At 51.9% G+C, this 13,852-nt stretch overlaps 4 protein-coding genes across 4 annotated transcripts; all 4 read right to left on the bottom strand.

Annotated features, from left to right (window-relative positions):
* Positions 1-591: 591 nt before the first annotated feature.
* Positions 592-3,058, bottom strand: FIBRA_08060 (uncharacterized protein; the record flags this gene model as incomplete). Its single annotated transcript, XM_012329719.1, has 7 exons — positions 592-984; positions 1,042-1,692; positions 1,739-1,899; positions 1,955-2,258; positions 2,619-2,689; positions 2,743-2,885; positions 2,940-3,058. The coding sequence occupies 7 exons, from the start codon at positions 3,056-3,058 to the stop codon at positions 592-594; spliced, it is 1,842 nt and encodes a 613-aa protein (XP_012185109.1).
* An 899-nt stretch (positions 3,059-3,957) lies between these two features.
* FIBRA_08059 (uncharacterized protein) lies at positions 3,958-5,435 on the bottom strand (the record flags this gene model as incomplete). The annotated part of the gene is made up of 8 exons (XM_012329718.1): positions 3,958-4,113; positions 4,172-4,389; positions 4,445-4,636; positions 4,702-4,842; positions 4,895-4,904; positions 4,973-5,068; positions 5,139-5,338; positions 5,393-5,435. The coding sequence occupies 8 exons, from the start codon at positions 5,433-5,435 to the stop codon at positions 3,958-3,960; spliced, it is 1,056 nt and encodes a 351-aa protein (XP_012185108.1).
* A 2,935-nt stretch (positions 5,436-8,370) lies between these two features.
* Positions 8,371-9,870, bottom strand: FIBRA_08058 (uncharacterized protein; the record flags this gene model as incomplete). The annotated part of the gene is made up of 8 exons (XM_012329717.1): positions 8,371-8,526; positions 8,596-8,813; positions 8,869-9,060; positions 9,132-9,272; positions 9,325-9,334; positions 9,405-9,500; positions 9,574-9,773; positions 9,828-9,870. The coding sequence occupies 8 exons, from the start codon at positions 9,868-9,870 to the stop codon at positions 8,371-8,373; spliced, it is 1,056 nt and encodes a 351-aa protein (XP_012185107.1).
* Positions 9,871-10,989: 1,119 nt separating this feature from the next.
* On the bottom strand, positions 10,990-12,448 carry FIBRA_08057 (uncharacterized protein; the record flags this gene model as incomplete). Its single annotated transcript, XM_012329716.1, has 7 exons — positions 10,990-11,166; positions 11,228-11,445; positions 11,500-11,691; positions 11,747-11,897; positions 11,973-12,068; positions 12,141-12,340; positions 12,400-12,448. The coding sequence occupies 7 exons, from the start codon at positions 12,446-12,448 to the stop codon at positions 10,990-10,992; spliced, it is 1,083 nt and encodes a 360-aa protein (XP_012185106.1).
* Positions 12,449-13,852: the final 1,404 nt, after the last annotated feature.

Here is a 13,852-nt window from a genome sequence, read left to right as displayed (position 1 = left end):
GCAGCGGGGCTTGCCGTTGAGTGCTGCTGCTGCGGCCGCGGCCGCGGCTGTGGCCAACGCAGCCTCGACCGCTAACGCAAACCTTCCAGCGCCAGCCACATCTGCACCATCTGCCGCCGCGCCTGTCCCCGTATCCGCGCACGCGGGTTCGGCGGCTGCGAATGCGACAGAGCTTGTGGGGTCGAAGTCTCCTGACGTGTTGAAAGAGAACGGAAAGAGGGACCGGGAGGAGGTTATGGACGGGGTGGAAGCGACTCCCGAAGGGGAGTCAGAGACGAAGAAGCAACGGGTTGACTGAATTCCGCTGCTCCCCGCGTTTTTTTTGGCTTGGTACGAGTACCTGTTACGTTCCGGATCAGTTCTTGTCTTCCGTAGGTGATTGATTGATTGGTCGCGCTATGATGGTATTGCATTGCATTGTCGAGTATGCCCTTGTCCGTATGTACGCATTGTACTTTTAGCGAGTTTCTTACATGTCCCCCGGCCTGGATCACCGCGCGAGACTGATGGAACACCCCCTTCGAGAAGATGCATTCGTGCACCCTGGAACGAGGTGCGATTCTGCAGTCCAGGCGCGATGGTATGTTGTATTCACCAATGCATATGTGATGATTCCGTCCCAGTCATATCGTAGTCTATCGGTACATCCTTCCTCTCCATCCATGCCGCGTCCTCACTCCCCAGGTCCACACCCTTCCCACAATCTAGTCTCCGCCGCTCGGGCAGCTGCTCCAGCTCAACTCTCGATGGATAGCTTGCGCCCGACTGGGTGCGGACGACAACGTAGTGCTCGCCGTGCCAGCCAACAAAGTCCAGCGAAGGGAGCGCACGCGCGACCGCGCTCACGCCCGCAGTCCAACGCTCGGTCTGCAGCGCAAACTCCTTTTCAGAGAGGAGGTTTGGCTGTGGGCGGTGCGCGGGGAGCACGCGGAGGTGCAGCATCGAGAGGGAAGACAGGCGGCGGAACGCTGGGGCACAGTCGCTCTGCGCACAAACCGGTCAGTCGCGACGCTTGGCTCGCTGCCACAAAGGCGAACTCACTATTGGAGCGAGCGACACGGCCGCGGCGACGTGCAGCGCAACCATCTCGCGCGGAAGCGCCAGCACGAGCTCGGCCGCGGCTGCGCTGTCGATCGACGCCATCTGCACGCGGAGCACGCGCAGGCCAGTCAGCCCTGGTAGTGCGTCGCGCACGAGGTCCCACGGGCAGCTCCCCAGGTCGAGCCGCCTCAACCGTGGGCGATGTCCCACGAAGCGCACGACGGCCTCGAAGAGCGCGGTGTCAAAGTCGTGTCCGACCATGACGAAGCGGAACGCTTCGAGCCAGGGCAACACTTCGTGCTGCCCGTCCGCGGCGTGCCAGAGGTCGCTCGCGAACAGCACGCGTGCGGCGGCCGGGTCGTCGAGCGTGCCGTGCAGTGTGAGCGTACGGAGCGCGCGCGCGTGCGTGATGCGTGCGAGCACGGCGGGCGAGAGGCGCGTGTCGACGAGGTCGAGGTGCGTCAGGCTGCGCAGCGTCGCGGACGCGAACGCGCCGTCCCACGAGTGCGGGCGGTGCAGGTGCGCGCCGAGTGTCAGGTGGCGCAGCGTGCGGGCGTTGCGGTCGAGCACGGCCCGCACCTCGCACATGTCGGCGAGCCCGTCGTCGTCCTCTGCGCGCAGGCAGAACTTGCGCAGGTCGCGGAACGCGGACTAGGTGCGCGGTGAGTGCGGAACAGGCACAGGAGGCAGAACGTACCACGCCGACGGCGTCGAAATGCCATCCAATCAGTCCGAGGCTCTGGAGGCGGGGATGGCTAGCGAGGACTGCTTGCACTATATCTGCGCGCATTTCTGGGTATCCAATCCATTCGAATTCGTGCAGACCTGTGAAGGCAGGTATTGCTGTGCGGAAGAGCCCTGCAGAGTGAAGGCTCAGCCTATATCGTGATTGAATGACAGCACCCTCGCTTACTCAACATTAGGTCCAGGATGTCGCCTTCCTCGTAAGCCCAATGTAGCCTCAGGCTCTTCACTCGCTTCGCGAACACAGAATCCGCCTTCACACGGTCGAAGATGTCTAATCCTCGATTGACGTTATCTTGGTCCTCTCCGAAGTAGATATCTATTGAATGGAAGATCTGACGCGAGGCAATGTTGCGATGAAACGGAGATACGAAGAGCCATGTTCGAAGGTGATGGCGCGGGATATAGTGTGCTATGTGTTCCCAGATCTCCAAAGGAGCACGGCGGGAGGCAGGTTCTTGCGCGAAGTGGATCTATAAGAATACCGAAGCTCAGCGGACGAGAATGCCTAGTTTCAGCGAGACAGAAATTCTCGGCTGACTACTGAGACTGAGGCACTCGGATGAATCCACAATAGCCAGTCACGGATGTTTTCGTTGCCATAGATGAAGGAGGAAGGTAGTCGTGGAGGTTTAATCACGACGCGAAATCCAACATGGAGAATCTTGAAACATTTGGATTCAGGCACAGACCGACTGAGTTGGCAACACTTGACACACAGCTCGAGTCTCCTACCGAGCTGTGTTTCCAAGTGTTCTATCGTGACTCCCTTTGCACGATTATAACGAACATCCTATGAAAGTCATAGCAAGGAAGAGCAAGTGAATACCCACCGTATGGTTTCTTCGTGAAGATCCTAGAACGGCAGGGCGTACGGGATCAAGTCTAGCAACCGCCGAGAAATCTGTACAGAGGGTTGATAAGCTGGCCTTTCCGAGATGAAGGCAAGCGACGTACCCTCTTGCGCTTGGACCAAGAGACGCTCTGCAGCAGCTTTGCGAGCGTTTCCGCGAGCCAGTAGAGCTGCTGTTATGTCTGCTTTGGGTAAGCTTGGCGTACGCAAATACACATCCAAGTACTGTTCGACTTCATCTCCGTACCTGCGACGGGGCGTCTCAAGTTAGTCCAGCTTCGCACTGAAGGAGGCAACGCACCGTCCAGTATCAATAAGTGAGAGCGACATGTCTAGCAATAGACGAGCCTTGCGTGCGGCCGAAAGGGAGTCAAACGCACCGCAGACGACTCGGGTGAGTTCATCGGACTGTGCAGACATGGGGCGGAGGGGGAGGCGAGATACGGATGGCATGCGGGGAGGGCGTGGCCATTGCGGGAGCCCCTTCGTCGTTGCCAGAGCCTTGGGTCGCCCGGAAGACTGGACAGACGTGCACCAGCAACACGGGTCCGGGTGGCTATGAGAGATCACCCGAATCCGAAGGCGGCGCAGGCGGTACGTACTCCTTCCTCTCCCAACATGTCGCCGCACCGTCGTCGCCGTCGTCGTCTCCGCTCACCATTAGCGTGTTTTCTAGTCCAGGGTGCCGACATCATGCATAGCGCGTAGTATTCGGCCGCTGTTGCGAGCAAAATAAACGTAAGAATGGGAAGTTGACGGGGGACCTCACCGTCCCCACGCGCTCAGTGCGAAGGTCCCGTCAGATGACCGCCATTGCGATGATGATGTCTGAATCGAACTGGATGTCAGGCTTCTGCTCATGAGATGGGGCATGTGCACTATCTCTACTTGCAACCAGCGCACCTGCTGATTTTAGATCTCAAGTGCGGCGAGTACGACACACGTCATGTCTGGCTGCGCGCGGTTTCATTTATGGTGGCACCTGCAAGCTCACGGCGGTTCGACGTCGATACTTCCAATTATTCGCTGTTTGGAGGTTTACTCTGTACTAAATTTAATTATGTACATCCAGTTCTTCAAACGGTGTTTGGTTTGTTGTCCCCAAAACACTTGCATGCATGTGGGCCCGAGACTACCAGTTCCAGTTTCTCTGAATTAATCCTGACCGATCATCGTGAATGAAAAAGTATGTATTCGGTAATCGATTCGAAAACTTTCACAGGATGCGCTGTGTCAGTAGTTCACGCAATATGCCCGTGAACAACATGCAACATACATATCAAGCGAATATAACATTCCATCTACGAGTATATTAATGATTACGCACCATCCTGTAGCTGCTTCTTCCACAGTGCCTCCACCTCGGGCTTGATGCCCTTCAGCAAATCCTCTAACGTCCTACTCGGCTTCCAACCAATCGAACGACCGCGATCTGCTCGGCAGCGTGAATTGGCTCCTAAAAAGTGGCTAATGTCCTGAAGCCATCGCTGAGGTAAGATTTTGATGCGTCCTTGATAATTGAATAAAACAAACCTCGGAGCCCACATATTTGGTCAACTCCCCCGTTATGTACGTCGTCGGCTCGCCTGATCCGCCTAACCCTAACTCGGCAAGCACTTGTGCAATGGTCTTACACAACTCGAGAGACTGGTGTTCGTCATTCTCGCCAAAGTAGAATCCTTCCCAGCCGTGGCCTATACTCTCCTTGTCTTTCGTGGCCCCGTCAAAGATTCTAATGTATAGCTCCGTCACTGACGATGACCATGATCAGTTTCTACAGCGCAAAAGCAAGCCCAGACTGCGTACGGTCGTCGATGTGGACATTTGACCACGAATTCTTTCCCGCACCGACCATGCCCATCTCTCCCCTGGCAAATGCGATTCGAACGACGACAGGAATCGGAATGGAGAACGGATTTGATATCCCCGCATCAACTAAGGGTCCTGACGCAATACCATAGATGGCAGAGGGCAGGACGATATATGTCCGAGCATAACCTGCCAGCGGCCCGCGAGTAATGAAAACCTATCCGATTTCTCTTTATTCAACATTATGTGCGCACCTTGGGTATCTGCGTCCACAATCGCGAGATCCAGCGCCCGGTGTGGCGCTGTGGGGGGAATGGACTTGATCTGGTCGACATTCATATCGGAGTATATGGTCTCCGATATGAACATGCCACCGGCCATATCGCAGACGGTACCTGCACATTCTTGCATGAGAACATAGCATTGCCCCATTCATAAGCCGCGCACCTGATCCGGACTATTCCCATCATTGAATACTCTAGAGGTCAGGATTCCAATCCAACCAGTCCAGGAAAATTCACAAACCGTGTGGATGAGAATAGGAACGTCTCCAGTTGCAGTATGTCTCTTACGCAACCCACGTAGTATCGCTTGTATCGCAGGAAGATTGTCTGAGTCAGCCTACAGCCAAAATAAATGACAATTGTCTCGCTATAGTCCTGGGCAGGTCCTGTCAGAATGTGTAACTCACACATGAGAAGATGACATGCGACTGCTCTGCAAACGCTTCGAGCTTATCAGAATCAGCGTGTGTCCCGACGACAGCTTTGACACCAAATTTCTCTTCTAACAACTTGGCCTTCTCTGCAGATCGAACAAAGACGGTAATGTCGAACGTGGCAGCGCTGGGGTGATGGAGGAGGCGGGTGAGCACGGATCCGCCGATGTAGCCTGTACATAGTCAATTTCGCGCTACTTGAGAGCGTCCAGGACACGCGGACGAACCTGTAGCACCAGTCAGAGAGATCGCGACCCTTGAAGTTGACATGAATACTAGATCTTTGGGGCAGTTTGCTTGGAAGTCGTCGCTCCGCACTGAGTTCTAGGAGGTGCGCTTCCGGATGATTGAGGCTTAAATATCATCGCCATAGTGTTTGATTGTTGTAATCTTTTTTTGCAATAGCTGGTCCATCATTCAGAAGCATTCCGACTTCTGGTGACCAAATGTGTCCATTTTGATAGATTGAGACTTGACGCTGAGCCATGCCAGACGAGGGCACCTTGCCGCCATAGCCTGGAACTGATTACACCATACCAATTATGCTTTGTCAATACTTCGGTGAGCGCATATCGTGAGCTCGAAGACAACTGCGGGTTGCTGTGTGTACCTTCGTCGATAATGACCCCACCTCAGGTTCGGACCTGATGCTCGGAATGCGCCGCATTGTCTTGATCGGTCCCTAACCCATTGAACGGCCACAGTGCGCACTCGCTCCGCGGAGATGGTCTCTTTCCTGATGCATAACCTATCAAAGGCCTTATACGTGACGGCAATCGAATAGGACAAATCTCGGGATCCGTGTACCTGATCAAGCCAGCCATGACCGTCGTCGGCTCGGTCTGTCCATCTGAGGGAGGATTATTGTTAGCCGACGGTATGGCTCAAAGCCGCCTACATCAGGAAGGAGGAAGCCACCGAAAAGGTGCTCTTCGCAAAGGGTCCAATTTCAAACCCATTCAACAGTGCTTGCCGGGCCAATGAGCAAGCATACCACCTGAGACAGTCGGACTCGCTGAATGCATCTAAAAGATGCTATGAGTACCATCGCGTATAACTGGTACTTAGCCATATCTGAATTCCAGATGCCCGCCCGCCGGTCCTCACCAATAAAGTACCGAGGTTGACAAATGCTTGCGCAATCGCCTCGCTCATTCCGTACTTACCACGAATGTTCTCCGTTCTGGTGGAAGTCCCCGGACCCATGGCCAGTATATTCGGCGTTTTTTTCTGAAAGGATTAAGAACGAGAATTCGAAGGTCTGCACTGGTAAGCTGAGTCATGGGAGTAGGAGCGGGAAGCCGGTCCAAGTCCGTGGGTTCAGAAAAAACACTGGTGTACAATTGAAGAGTCTTGTGTTCGCACTCGCACTGGCAATCTTGGAACGGAGGACATAAACGTGCACATTGGAAGGAAATGGTAAAAGTTCAACGGCGCGGGCGCCTATTGGTGTTGATCTTGTACTCGCGGATACTCTATAATATAATGTGCTTGCCTATGCGACCGACGATGTCCTCAAAACTAAACCATTGCCGTGAATGCGGCTGCAAGGTTGTCTGAAAAAGCAAAAACTCTACCTCCTGTACCCGAGCCTGTGTTTAATCTCAATACTCTTATCCCTAATGCTCATGATGACCAGTCCGAGATCAAGCCGTTGGAGTGCGTGGGCCCGAAGCAGAGGAGCGGGCTCAAGAAGACGATATCGCTCAATACAGTCCTTTTGAGACTAGCAGTGTTATTGCTCAAATAGAAGAACTGTGGACTGCCATCGTGTTCGTCTCGGCTTTACGTGTTGCTTCTCTGGATGAAGAATGTCTTGAACCGGACATCCGTTCTGCTGCGCTTGAGGCAACTACCTACACAAGCTGCTAGTCCGAATGTCCCTGACCTCCGCCTTGCGCTGGACTTGTTCCCAACGTCTAGTGTTGCATCGTGCGAAGCATACGACACGTTCGCAAAGTAACAATGCGACGCTCTCCTAATGTGAACATCTCTTCGTTCTATCAACCAAGCAGCACGATCGTCGAACTTACTGGAGTTTCTCCACGTGTCATCGAGACGTCCCAAGATGTGTGTTGCATATACTGTGACAGGACCATTTACAGACAAACTCCGTCTACCTGGGTGTGGAGAACATTGGTACGACCAGTATTTTTTTTAGCACGCGAAGGAAAACGGGTTCCTCGATAAACATTCGATACCCTCATACTAGGCTCACAAATTCAAGCTCAATGGCGCTTTCCTCAAAAATAATGAGGGTGCTCAAAACTGCGAGAATGTTTTTTCACGGAGAGGCTTGCTTGTCAGCCGTCGCTCATGATGATATTGCTGATGACGTCTGGCTTTTGCTTTCTCTGGATGGTGCTTAGCTCTTCAAATCCAAGCAGTCGGATCGCTGGATATACGTGTGGATTATCTTAGATCACGCTCGCTACATGAAGAAGTATGTTCTTCCTGGTGCCGCTATTCCCGCTCCGGACAAACGAAAGATATTTGGCTCGTTTCTCTTCCAGGCATCAATCACCTTGTGGCACTACAGCATACACGAGGGGGTTCATATCTGAAATGCGAATATCGGTCTCGTTCAACTCTTATTAGCACTAGTAAGTGTGGATGATCCGAGAATCGCCTACTTGAATGATATGATCGGTCATCATGGTGCACACAGCTATCAGCTCTACTGTAATCTCAAGGGACGACACAAACCTAGTAGATCGTATCACTATCCTGCATTGCTCCAGCCGCAAAGCTACAATGTCTTGTGGAGCCGTCATCCGATTGTGTCTCTTGTTGATCTGAACGTTGCCCATGTCGATGCTCCCTGTACAGAAAATCTGGCTCTAGTTCTAGGGTCACGTATTGAGACACAGTACTTACAAGGTCCGTCGTCGCGAGACGAAGCCTCAGCCGCACAAGATTTAAGCACGCGCAACTGCTTTCCTTCGATTAGTAGTGTTCAAACGCGTAGTATCATGACAGGGTTATCTGAATCGATTTCGTCAGTCTTCGCTGGCATGAAAGTTTGAAAGGTGCGTTCAATGCGCTGTGCCAGTCGTTCATGCAATACACTCGCGACAGCACACGGGAGCTCGCTAATCTACAACATGCATTTCAAGCAAAGACGGCATTCTATCGTACATGTAGATCAACACGCCCAGGAACCATATTGCTCTCTCACCCCTTCCAATTATCAGAACATCGATAATTATGCACCATCCTGTAGCTTCTTCTTCCACAGTATTTCCACCTCGGGCTTAATGCTCTTCAGCATATCCTCTGACGTCCTGCTCGGCTTCCAGCCAATCGAACGACCGCGATCTGCTCGGCAGCGCGAATTGGCTCCCATATAATCGCCAACCCCCTGCAGTGTCGGGAAGCCATTGCTAAGGTAAGCCTCTGATGCTATCCCTGATAATTAAATTAAACCAACCGCGGAGCGCATATATTTTATCACTTCCTCGGTCGTGTATGTCGTTGGCTCGCCTGACTTGCCGATCCCCAATTCGACGAGCGCTTGTGCAATGGCCTTATACACGTCGTACCACGGTTGTTCGCCATTCTCGCCAAAGTAGAAGCCTTCCCAGCCGTGGCCTATGCTTTCCCTGTCTTTCATGACTGCGTCAAAGATTCCGATATACAAATCTGTCACTGACGAGGACCACGGTCAGTCTCTGCGGCGCAACAGCAAGCCCAGACAGCTTACAGTCATCAATGTGGACGTTTGGCCATGAATTTTTTCCTGTACCGATCATGCCTACCTGTCCCCTAGCGAATGCAATTCGAACAGCGATGGGAATACCCATAGAGAACGGGTTCGATATCCCTGCATCAATCAAGGGACCTGATGCAATGCCATAGATGATAGAGGGTAGGATGATATATGTCCGAGCATAACCTGCCAGTGAGTAATAAAACCCATCAGATTCCCTCAATTTGACACGGGTGGGTATGACAGTAAACGCGCACCTTGGATATCTGCGTCCACAATCGCAAGATCCAGCGCCCGGTGTGGCGCTGTGGGGGGAATGGACTTGATCTGGTCGACATTCATGTCGGAGTATACGGTCTCCGATGCGAACATGCCGCCAGCCATCTCACAGACGGTACCTGCACATTCTTGCATGAGAAAATAGCATTGCCTCATTCACAAGCCGCGCACCTGATCCGGACTATTCCCAGCATTGAATACTCTAGAAGTCAGGATTCTGATCTAACCAATCTCCAGGAAATTTCACAAACCGTGTGGATGAGAATAGGAACGTCTCCAGTTGCCGTATGTCTCTTACGCAACCCACGTAGTATCGCTTGCATCGCAGGAAGGTTGTCTGCGTCAGCCTACAGCCAACATAATCAACGTCAATTGTCTCGCTATAGGCTCGGGCAGGTCCTGTTCGAATGTGTAACCCACACATGAGAAGACGACATGCGACTGCTCCGCAAGCGCTTCAAGCTTGTCAGAATCAGCATGTGTCCCGACGACAGCTTTGACGCCAAATTTCTTTTCTAACAGCTTGGCCTTTTCTGCAGATCGAACAAAGACGGTAATGTCGAACGTGGCAGCGCTGGGGTGATGGAGGAGGCGGGTGAGCACGGATCCGCCGATATAGCCTGAACATGTTCAATTTAACGCTATTAAGGAGCTCATAACACACGCGGACGAACCTGTAGCACCAGTCAGAGAGATCGCAACTTTTGAAGCTGACATGAATGCGAGATTCTGGGGGGCAGTTTGCTTGGAAGCCGTTACTATGCATCGAGTTCTGAGAGGAGCGCCTCCGGATGACCAACCTCGAGCGTTAGATGTATCGCTATGGTACTAAATGTTGCCTTATCTCTAGCCATACAGACGCGTTCTGGTGACCAGATGTGTTCAGTTTGATGAGTCGAGACTTAGAAGCCAGTCTAGCGAGGACGCCTGTCGTCATAGTTTAGAACTCTTCACACCATGCCATATACTTCGTCCGATGCTTCAGCGAGTGCATATTGTGGGGAGCTCAGGAGCAACTACAGGTCGCTGCCCTTCCGTACCTCCGTAGATGATAGCTCAACCTCCGCTTCAGGCTTGAAGCTCGGAAACATTTAGTGTCATCTTCATCGGTCTTTAGCTAATTGAACGGCTATGGTGCGCAAACGCTCTTCGGGAATGGCTTTTGACCTGTATATTTAGTCAGTTTGATGAATTCTTAATACACTTCTAAAGATCTAGCAGAATACGCACTTATACCTGTTCGCATACAGGCATCAATTGTTAGCATAAAAGCTTCAACTGACCGCATAAATGGCAAGGAGCATCGATACCAATGTCCTAAGGATGCCAATGATGAGCTCAGCCCGATTCATAGTCTATCGACATGGGGTCAACCGTATCGACGGTTGTGCGCTTTCAACTATTCGCTGCACATCGTCTGCTCCTAAGTTGTTATCCAGAATGGCAGAACACATATTCGAGACAGAGATGAGGGATAAATGAACACATACCATTCAGCGTTGAAATTCTCGATGACCGGCGCATACGTCAACGTTGAGGCCGCGTATTCAGAACAGTATCCCACGAGATCCAAGGATCCCGAGGGGATTCTAATGCATGCTCTCAGTGATGAATTGCAATCTTGTAATGCTCGCCGTCTGGTTCGTATAGCCGTATAGCTATTCTTAGTTTTATCCACACTGGCTATGCAACAATCGCCGTCTGAGTAATTGGCGCAGCCCGGATATGCGGGATTCAAGCATGTATGCTGCTTCAATTTAAGAAGCTGCCGAGTCAATATCATACACAATAATATTCTTCTACGCCAGTAGGGACTTGGGAGGAACTCAGCTCAGTTTACCGTGAGCTCGACAGCTTCACGCCACCTCCGGCCTGTGCCTTCTTCCACAGTAGCTCTACCTCAGGTTTAATACTCTTCAGCATGTCTGTCGTAGTTTTTGTCGGCTTCCAGCCAATCGATCGACCTCGGTCTGCTCGGCAGCGCGAGTTGGACCCGCTATAATTGCCTTTGTCCTGCAGGTGACAAACGAATCAATCCGTGTGTACTTACATCCATCTAACAATTGATACGAACCTCGGAGCCCCAGTACTTGATCAGTTCTTCCGTCGTGAAGCACGTCGGGCTGTCCGTGCCGCCAATACCCAGCTCGACGAATGCCACCGAGATAGATTTGCTGATATCGTACCACGAGTGCTCACCATTCTCGCCAAAGTAAAAGCCTTCCCAGCCATGACCAATCCCCTTATTGTCTCGCGTGATTGCGTCGAAAAGCACAATGTACAGATCCGCCACTAGTCAAATCGCTGAGGTTGAGTGACTGTCCTACATGAGTGGGAAATGATTACCATCGTCAATGTGAACATCTGGCCACAAAGCCTTGCCCAAGCCGACCACACCCCCTTGCTTCCTGTCGATCGAGGCGCGGATGATGTTGGGGATCTGAATGGACTGGGGATTGGAGATACCCGCATCAACCAGTGGTCCAGTGGCAAGGCCGTAGATAGTAGACGGAAGGATGATATAAGTGAGCGCATAACCTAAAACGAACATATCAGAACTGTGAGATTGGGGATATGGTAGAACATTACACACCCTGGATATCCGCATCGACAATCGCAAGATCTACGTTCCGGTGTAGCGCAGTGGGCGGAATGGATTTGATCTGCTCGACGTTCAGATCTGAGTAGACAGTCTCCGACGCGAACATGCCCTTCGCCGGTTCAGAAATGACACCCGTTCCCGACTGTCGTAAGCGAGAGGAACATTGAATCCGATAACCATCAGCACTACCCAATCAACCATATAATCATCTGCCCACCGTGTGGATGAATATTGGAAGATCACCAATCGACGCATGTCTTTTCCGCAGACCCCGCAAGATCGCCTCGATAGCAGGAAGGTCGTCTGCATCGGCCTACACCCGTAGCAGACATCGTGTCAGCCCGTCACATCTCTCAGAGACACCCTAATATTTGAAGCGACTCACACATGAAAAGACTACATGAGACTCCTCCGCAAGCGCCTCGAGCTTGTCATGATCGGCGTGCGTCCCGACGACGGCTTTGACGCCGAAACTCTCCTCCAGCAGCTTCGCCTTCTCTGCAGATCGGGTGAAGACGGTAATAGCGAACGTGTCGGCGCTGGGGTGGTGGAGGAGGCGGTCCAGCACAGATCCGCCGATGTAACCTGCGAACGATGAAAATAATCAAACTTATATGACTGTGCATAATCAGGAATAAGCAGACCTGTAGCCCCTGTAAGGAAGATCTTGGTCTGAGAGGTTGACTCGGTCATTTTGGTGAACTCGCCGACTCGGTGATGGAAGCGATTAGCGTGCTGCACTTAAGGGTACGCGAACAAGGGAGCAGCAGCCGAGCCGCAAGCTGACCGAGATAAATATCAGGGGCGGCCTGCCGCATTCAGCGTTCCGGAAAGTTGTACATATGTATAATTCCCGTGAATAGATCATGGAGCTGGCTCGGATAAACCCTTTGTTCGCCATCCAATGCGTACATTTGCTCATGCTCATAGTACGGCCGAAAATACACAGCCAGAGAAACAAGCGGGCAGGTCCAGGGTTGCACCAGGCTACACGAAAGCTCGAGTGAGCTCAAAAGTCGTGACAGACGAGCCAAACCCGGCGCCATCGTCCCACCGGCTTGTAGACGCCTGTGAGAGCGATCGACCGTAAATCATCACACGAAATTAATTGGCTGATTTCAGCACAAGGACATTACTCGATGCAACTCGTACAATTATCCAAAGTGTGGTACTGTGCAGGACATTCACATCACGTCAGCTCATCGTAAGCTTTACTCCGCCCTCCAACTACGCCTGTTTCCAACGCATTTCCAGTATTCCTGGCAGTTCCTCCGCAGTGAACGTGCTCGGCTCATCGGTTCCGCCGATTTCAAGTTCGACCAGAGCTCGAGAGACGGATTTACTGACGCCGTATCAAGAGTGCTCCCCATGTTCGACAAAGCAGAAGCCTTCTTAGCCACGGCCCATGCCTTCGCTGTCGTTTGTGATTCTGTCGGAGGGCGTGGGATGGAGATTTACCACTGAGGGGATATAAATATAGTCTATGTTTATGTACACTACATAACCGTGAAGGGCTTACTATCGTCAATGTGCACATCCGGCCACAACGCTTTTCCAAGTCCGACGGCACCGCTCTGCTTGAAGCACAGGTGAGATCGGGGATCCTGATGGAGAATGCATTGGAGATGCCGGCATCGAAAATGTTCGACGGAAGAATGATACATGTCCGGGCATACCCTGGATAAATAGGCTGTGATCGACATTCTTCATAACGAACAGACAGGTCTATATACCTTGTCGATCCGCATCAATTACCGCTAGATCAATATTCTGATGCGGCGCAGTGGGCGGAATTGCTTTCATCTGTTCGACATCCATGTCTGAGTAGGAAGTAGCCATTCTCTTAGAATCTTTGGAGATGACGCCTGCATTCTTAACAGCATGATACGCAGATAGATAACAAATCATACATACCAGTTCCAATTTGTTACATAACACACGATGACAATTGAAAGTTCAGCAAATGTGAGTACACCTTATTGAATTCACTGACCGTATGAACGGTGGTGGGCGGATCTCTTATCGTGGCACGCCTCCTTCGCATACCCCGCAAAATTGCCTCAGCCACGTCAAGGTTATCAACATCGGCCTATAAGA

Source organism: Fibroporia radiculosa, assembly GCF_000313525.1.
Source record: "Fibroporia radiculosa TFFH 294 genomic supercontigs, scaffold25044, whole genome shotgun sequence".
In the NCBI taxonomy this organism is placed as follows: domain Eukaryota; kingdom Fungi; phylum Basidiomycota; class Agaricomycetes; order Polyporales; family Fibroporiaceae; genus Fibroporia; species Fibroporia radiculosa.
This window is presented reverse-complemented; position numbering and strand designations above follow the sequence as displayed.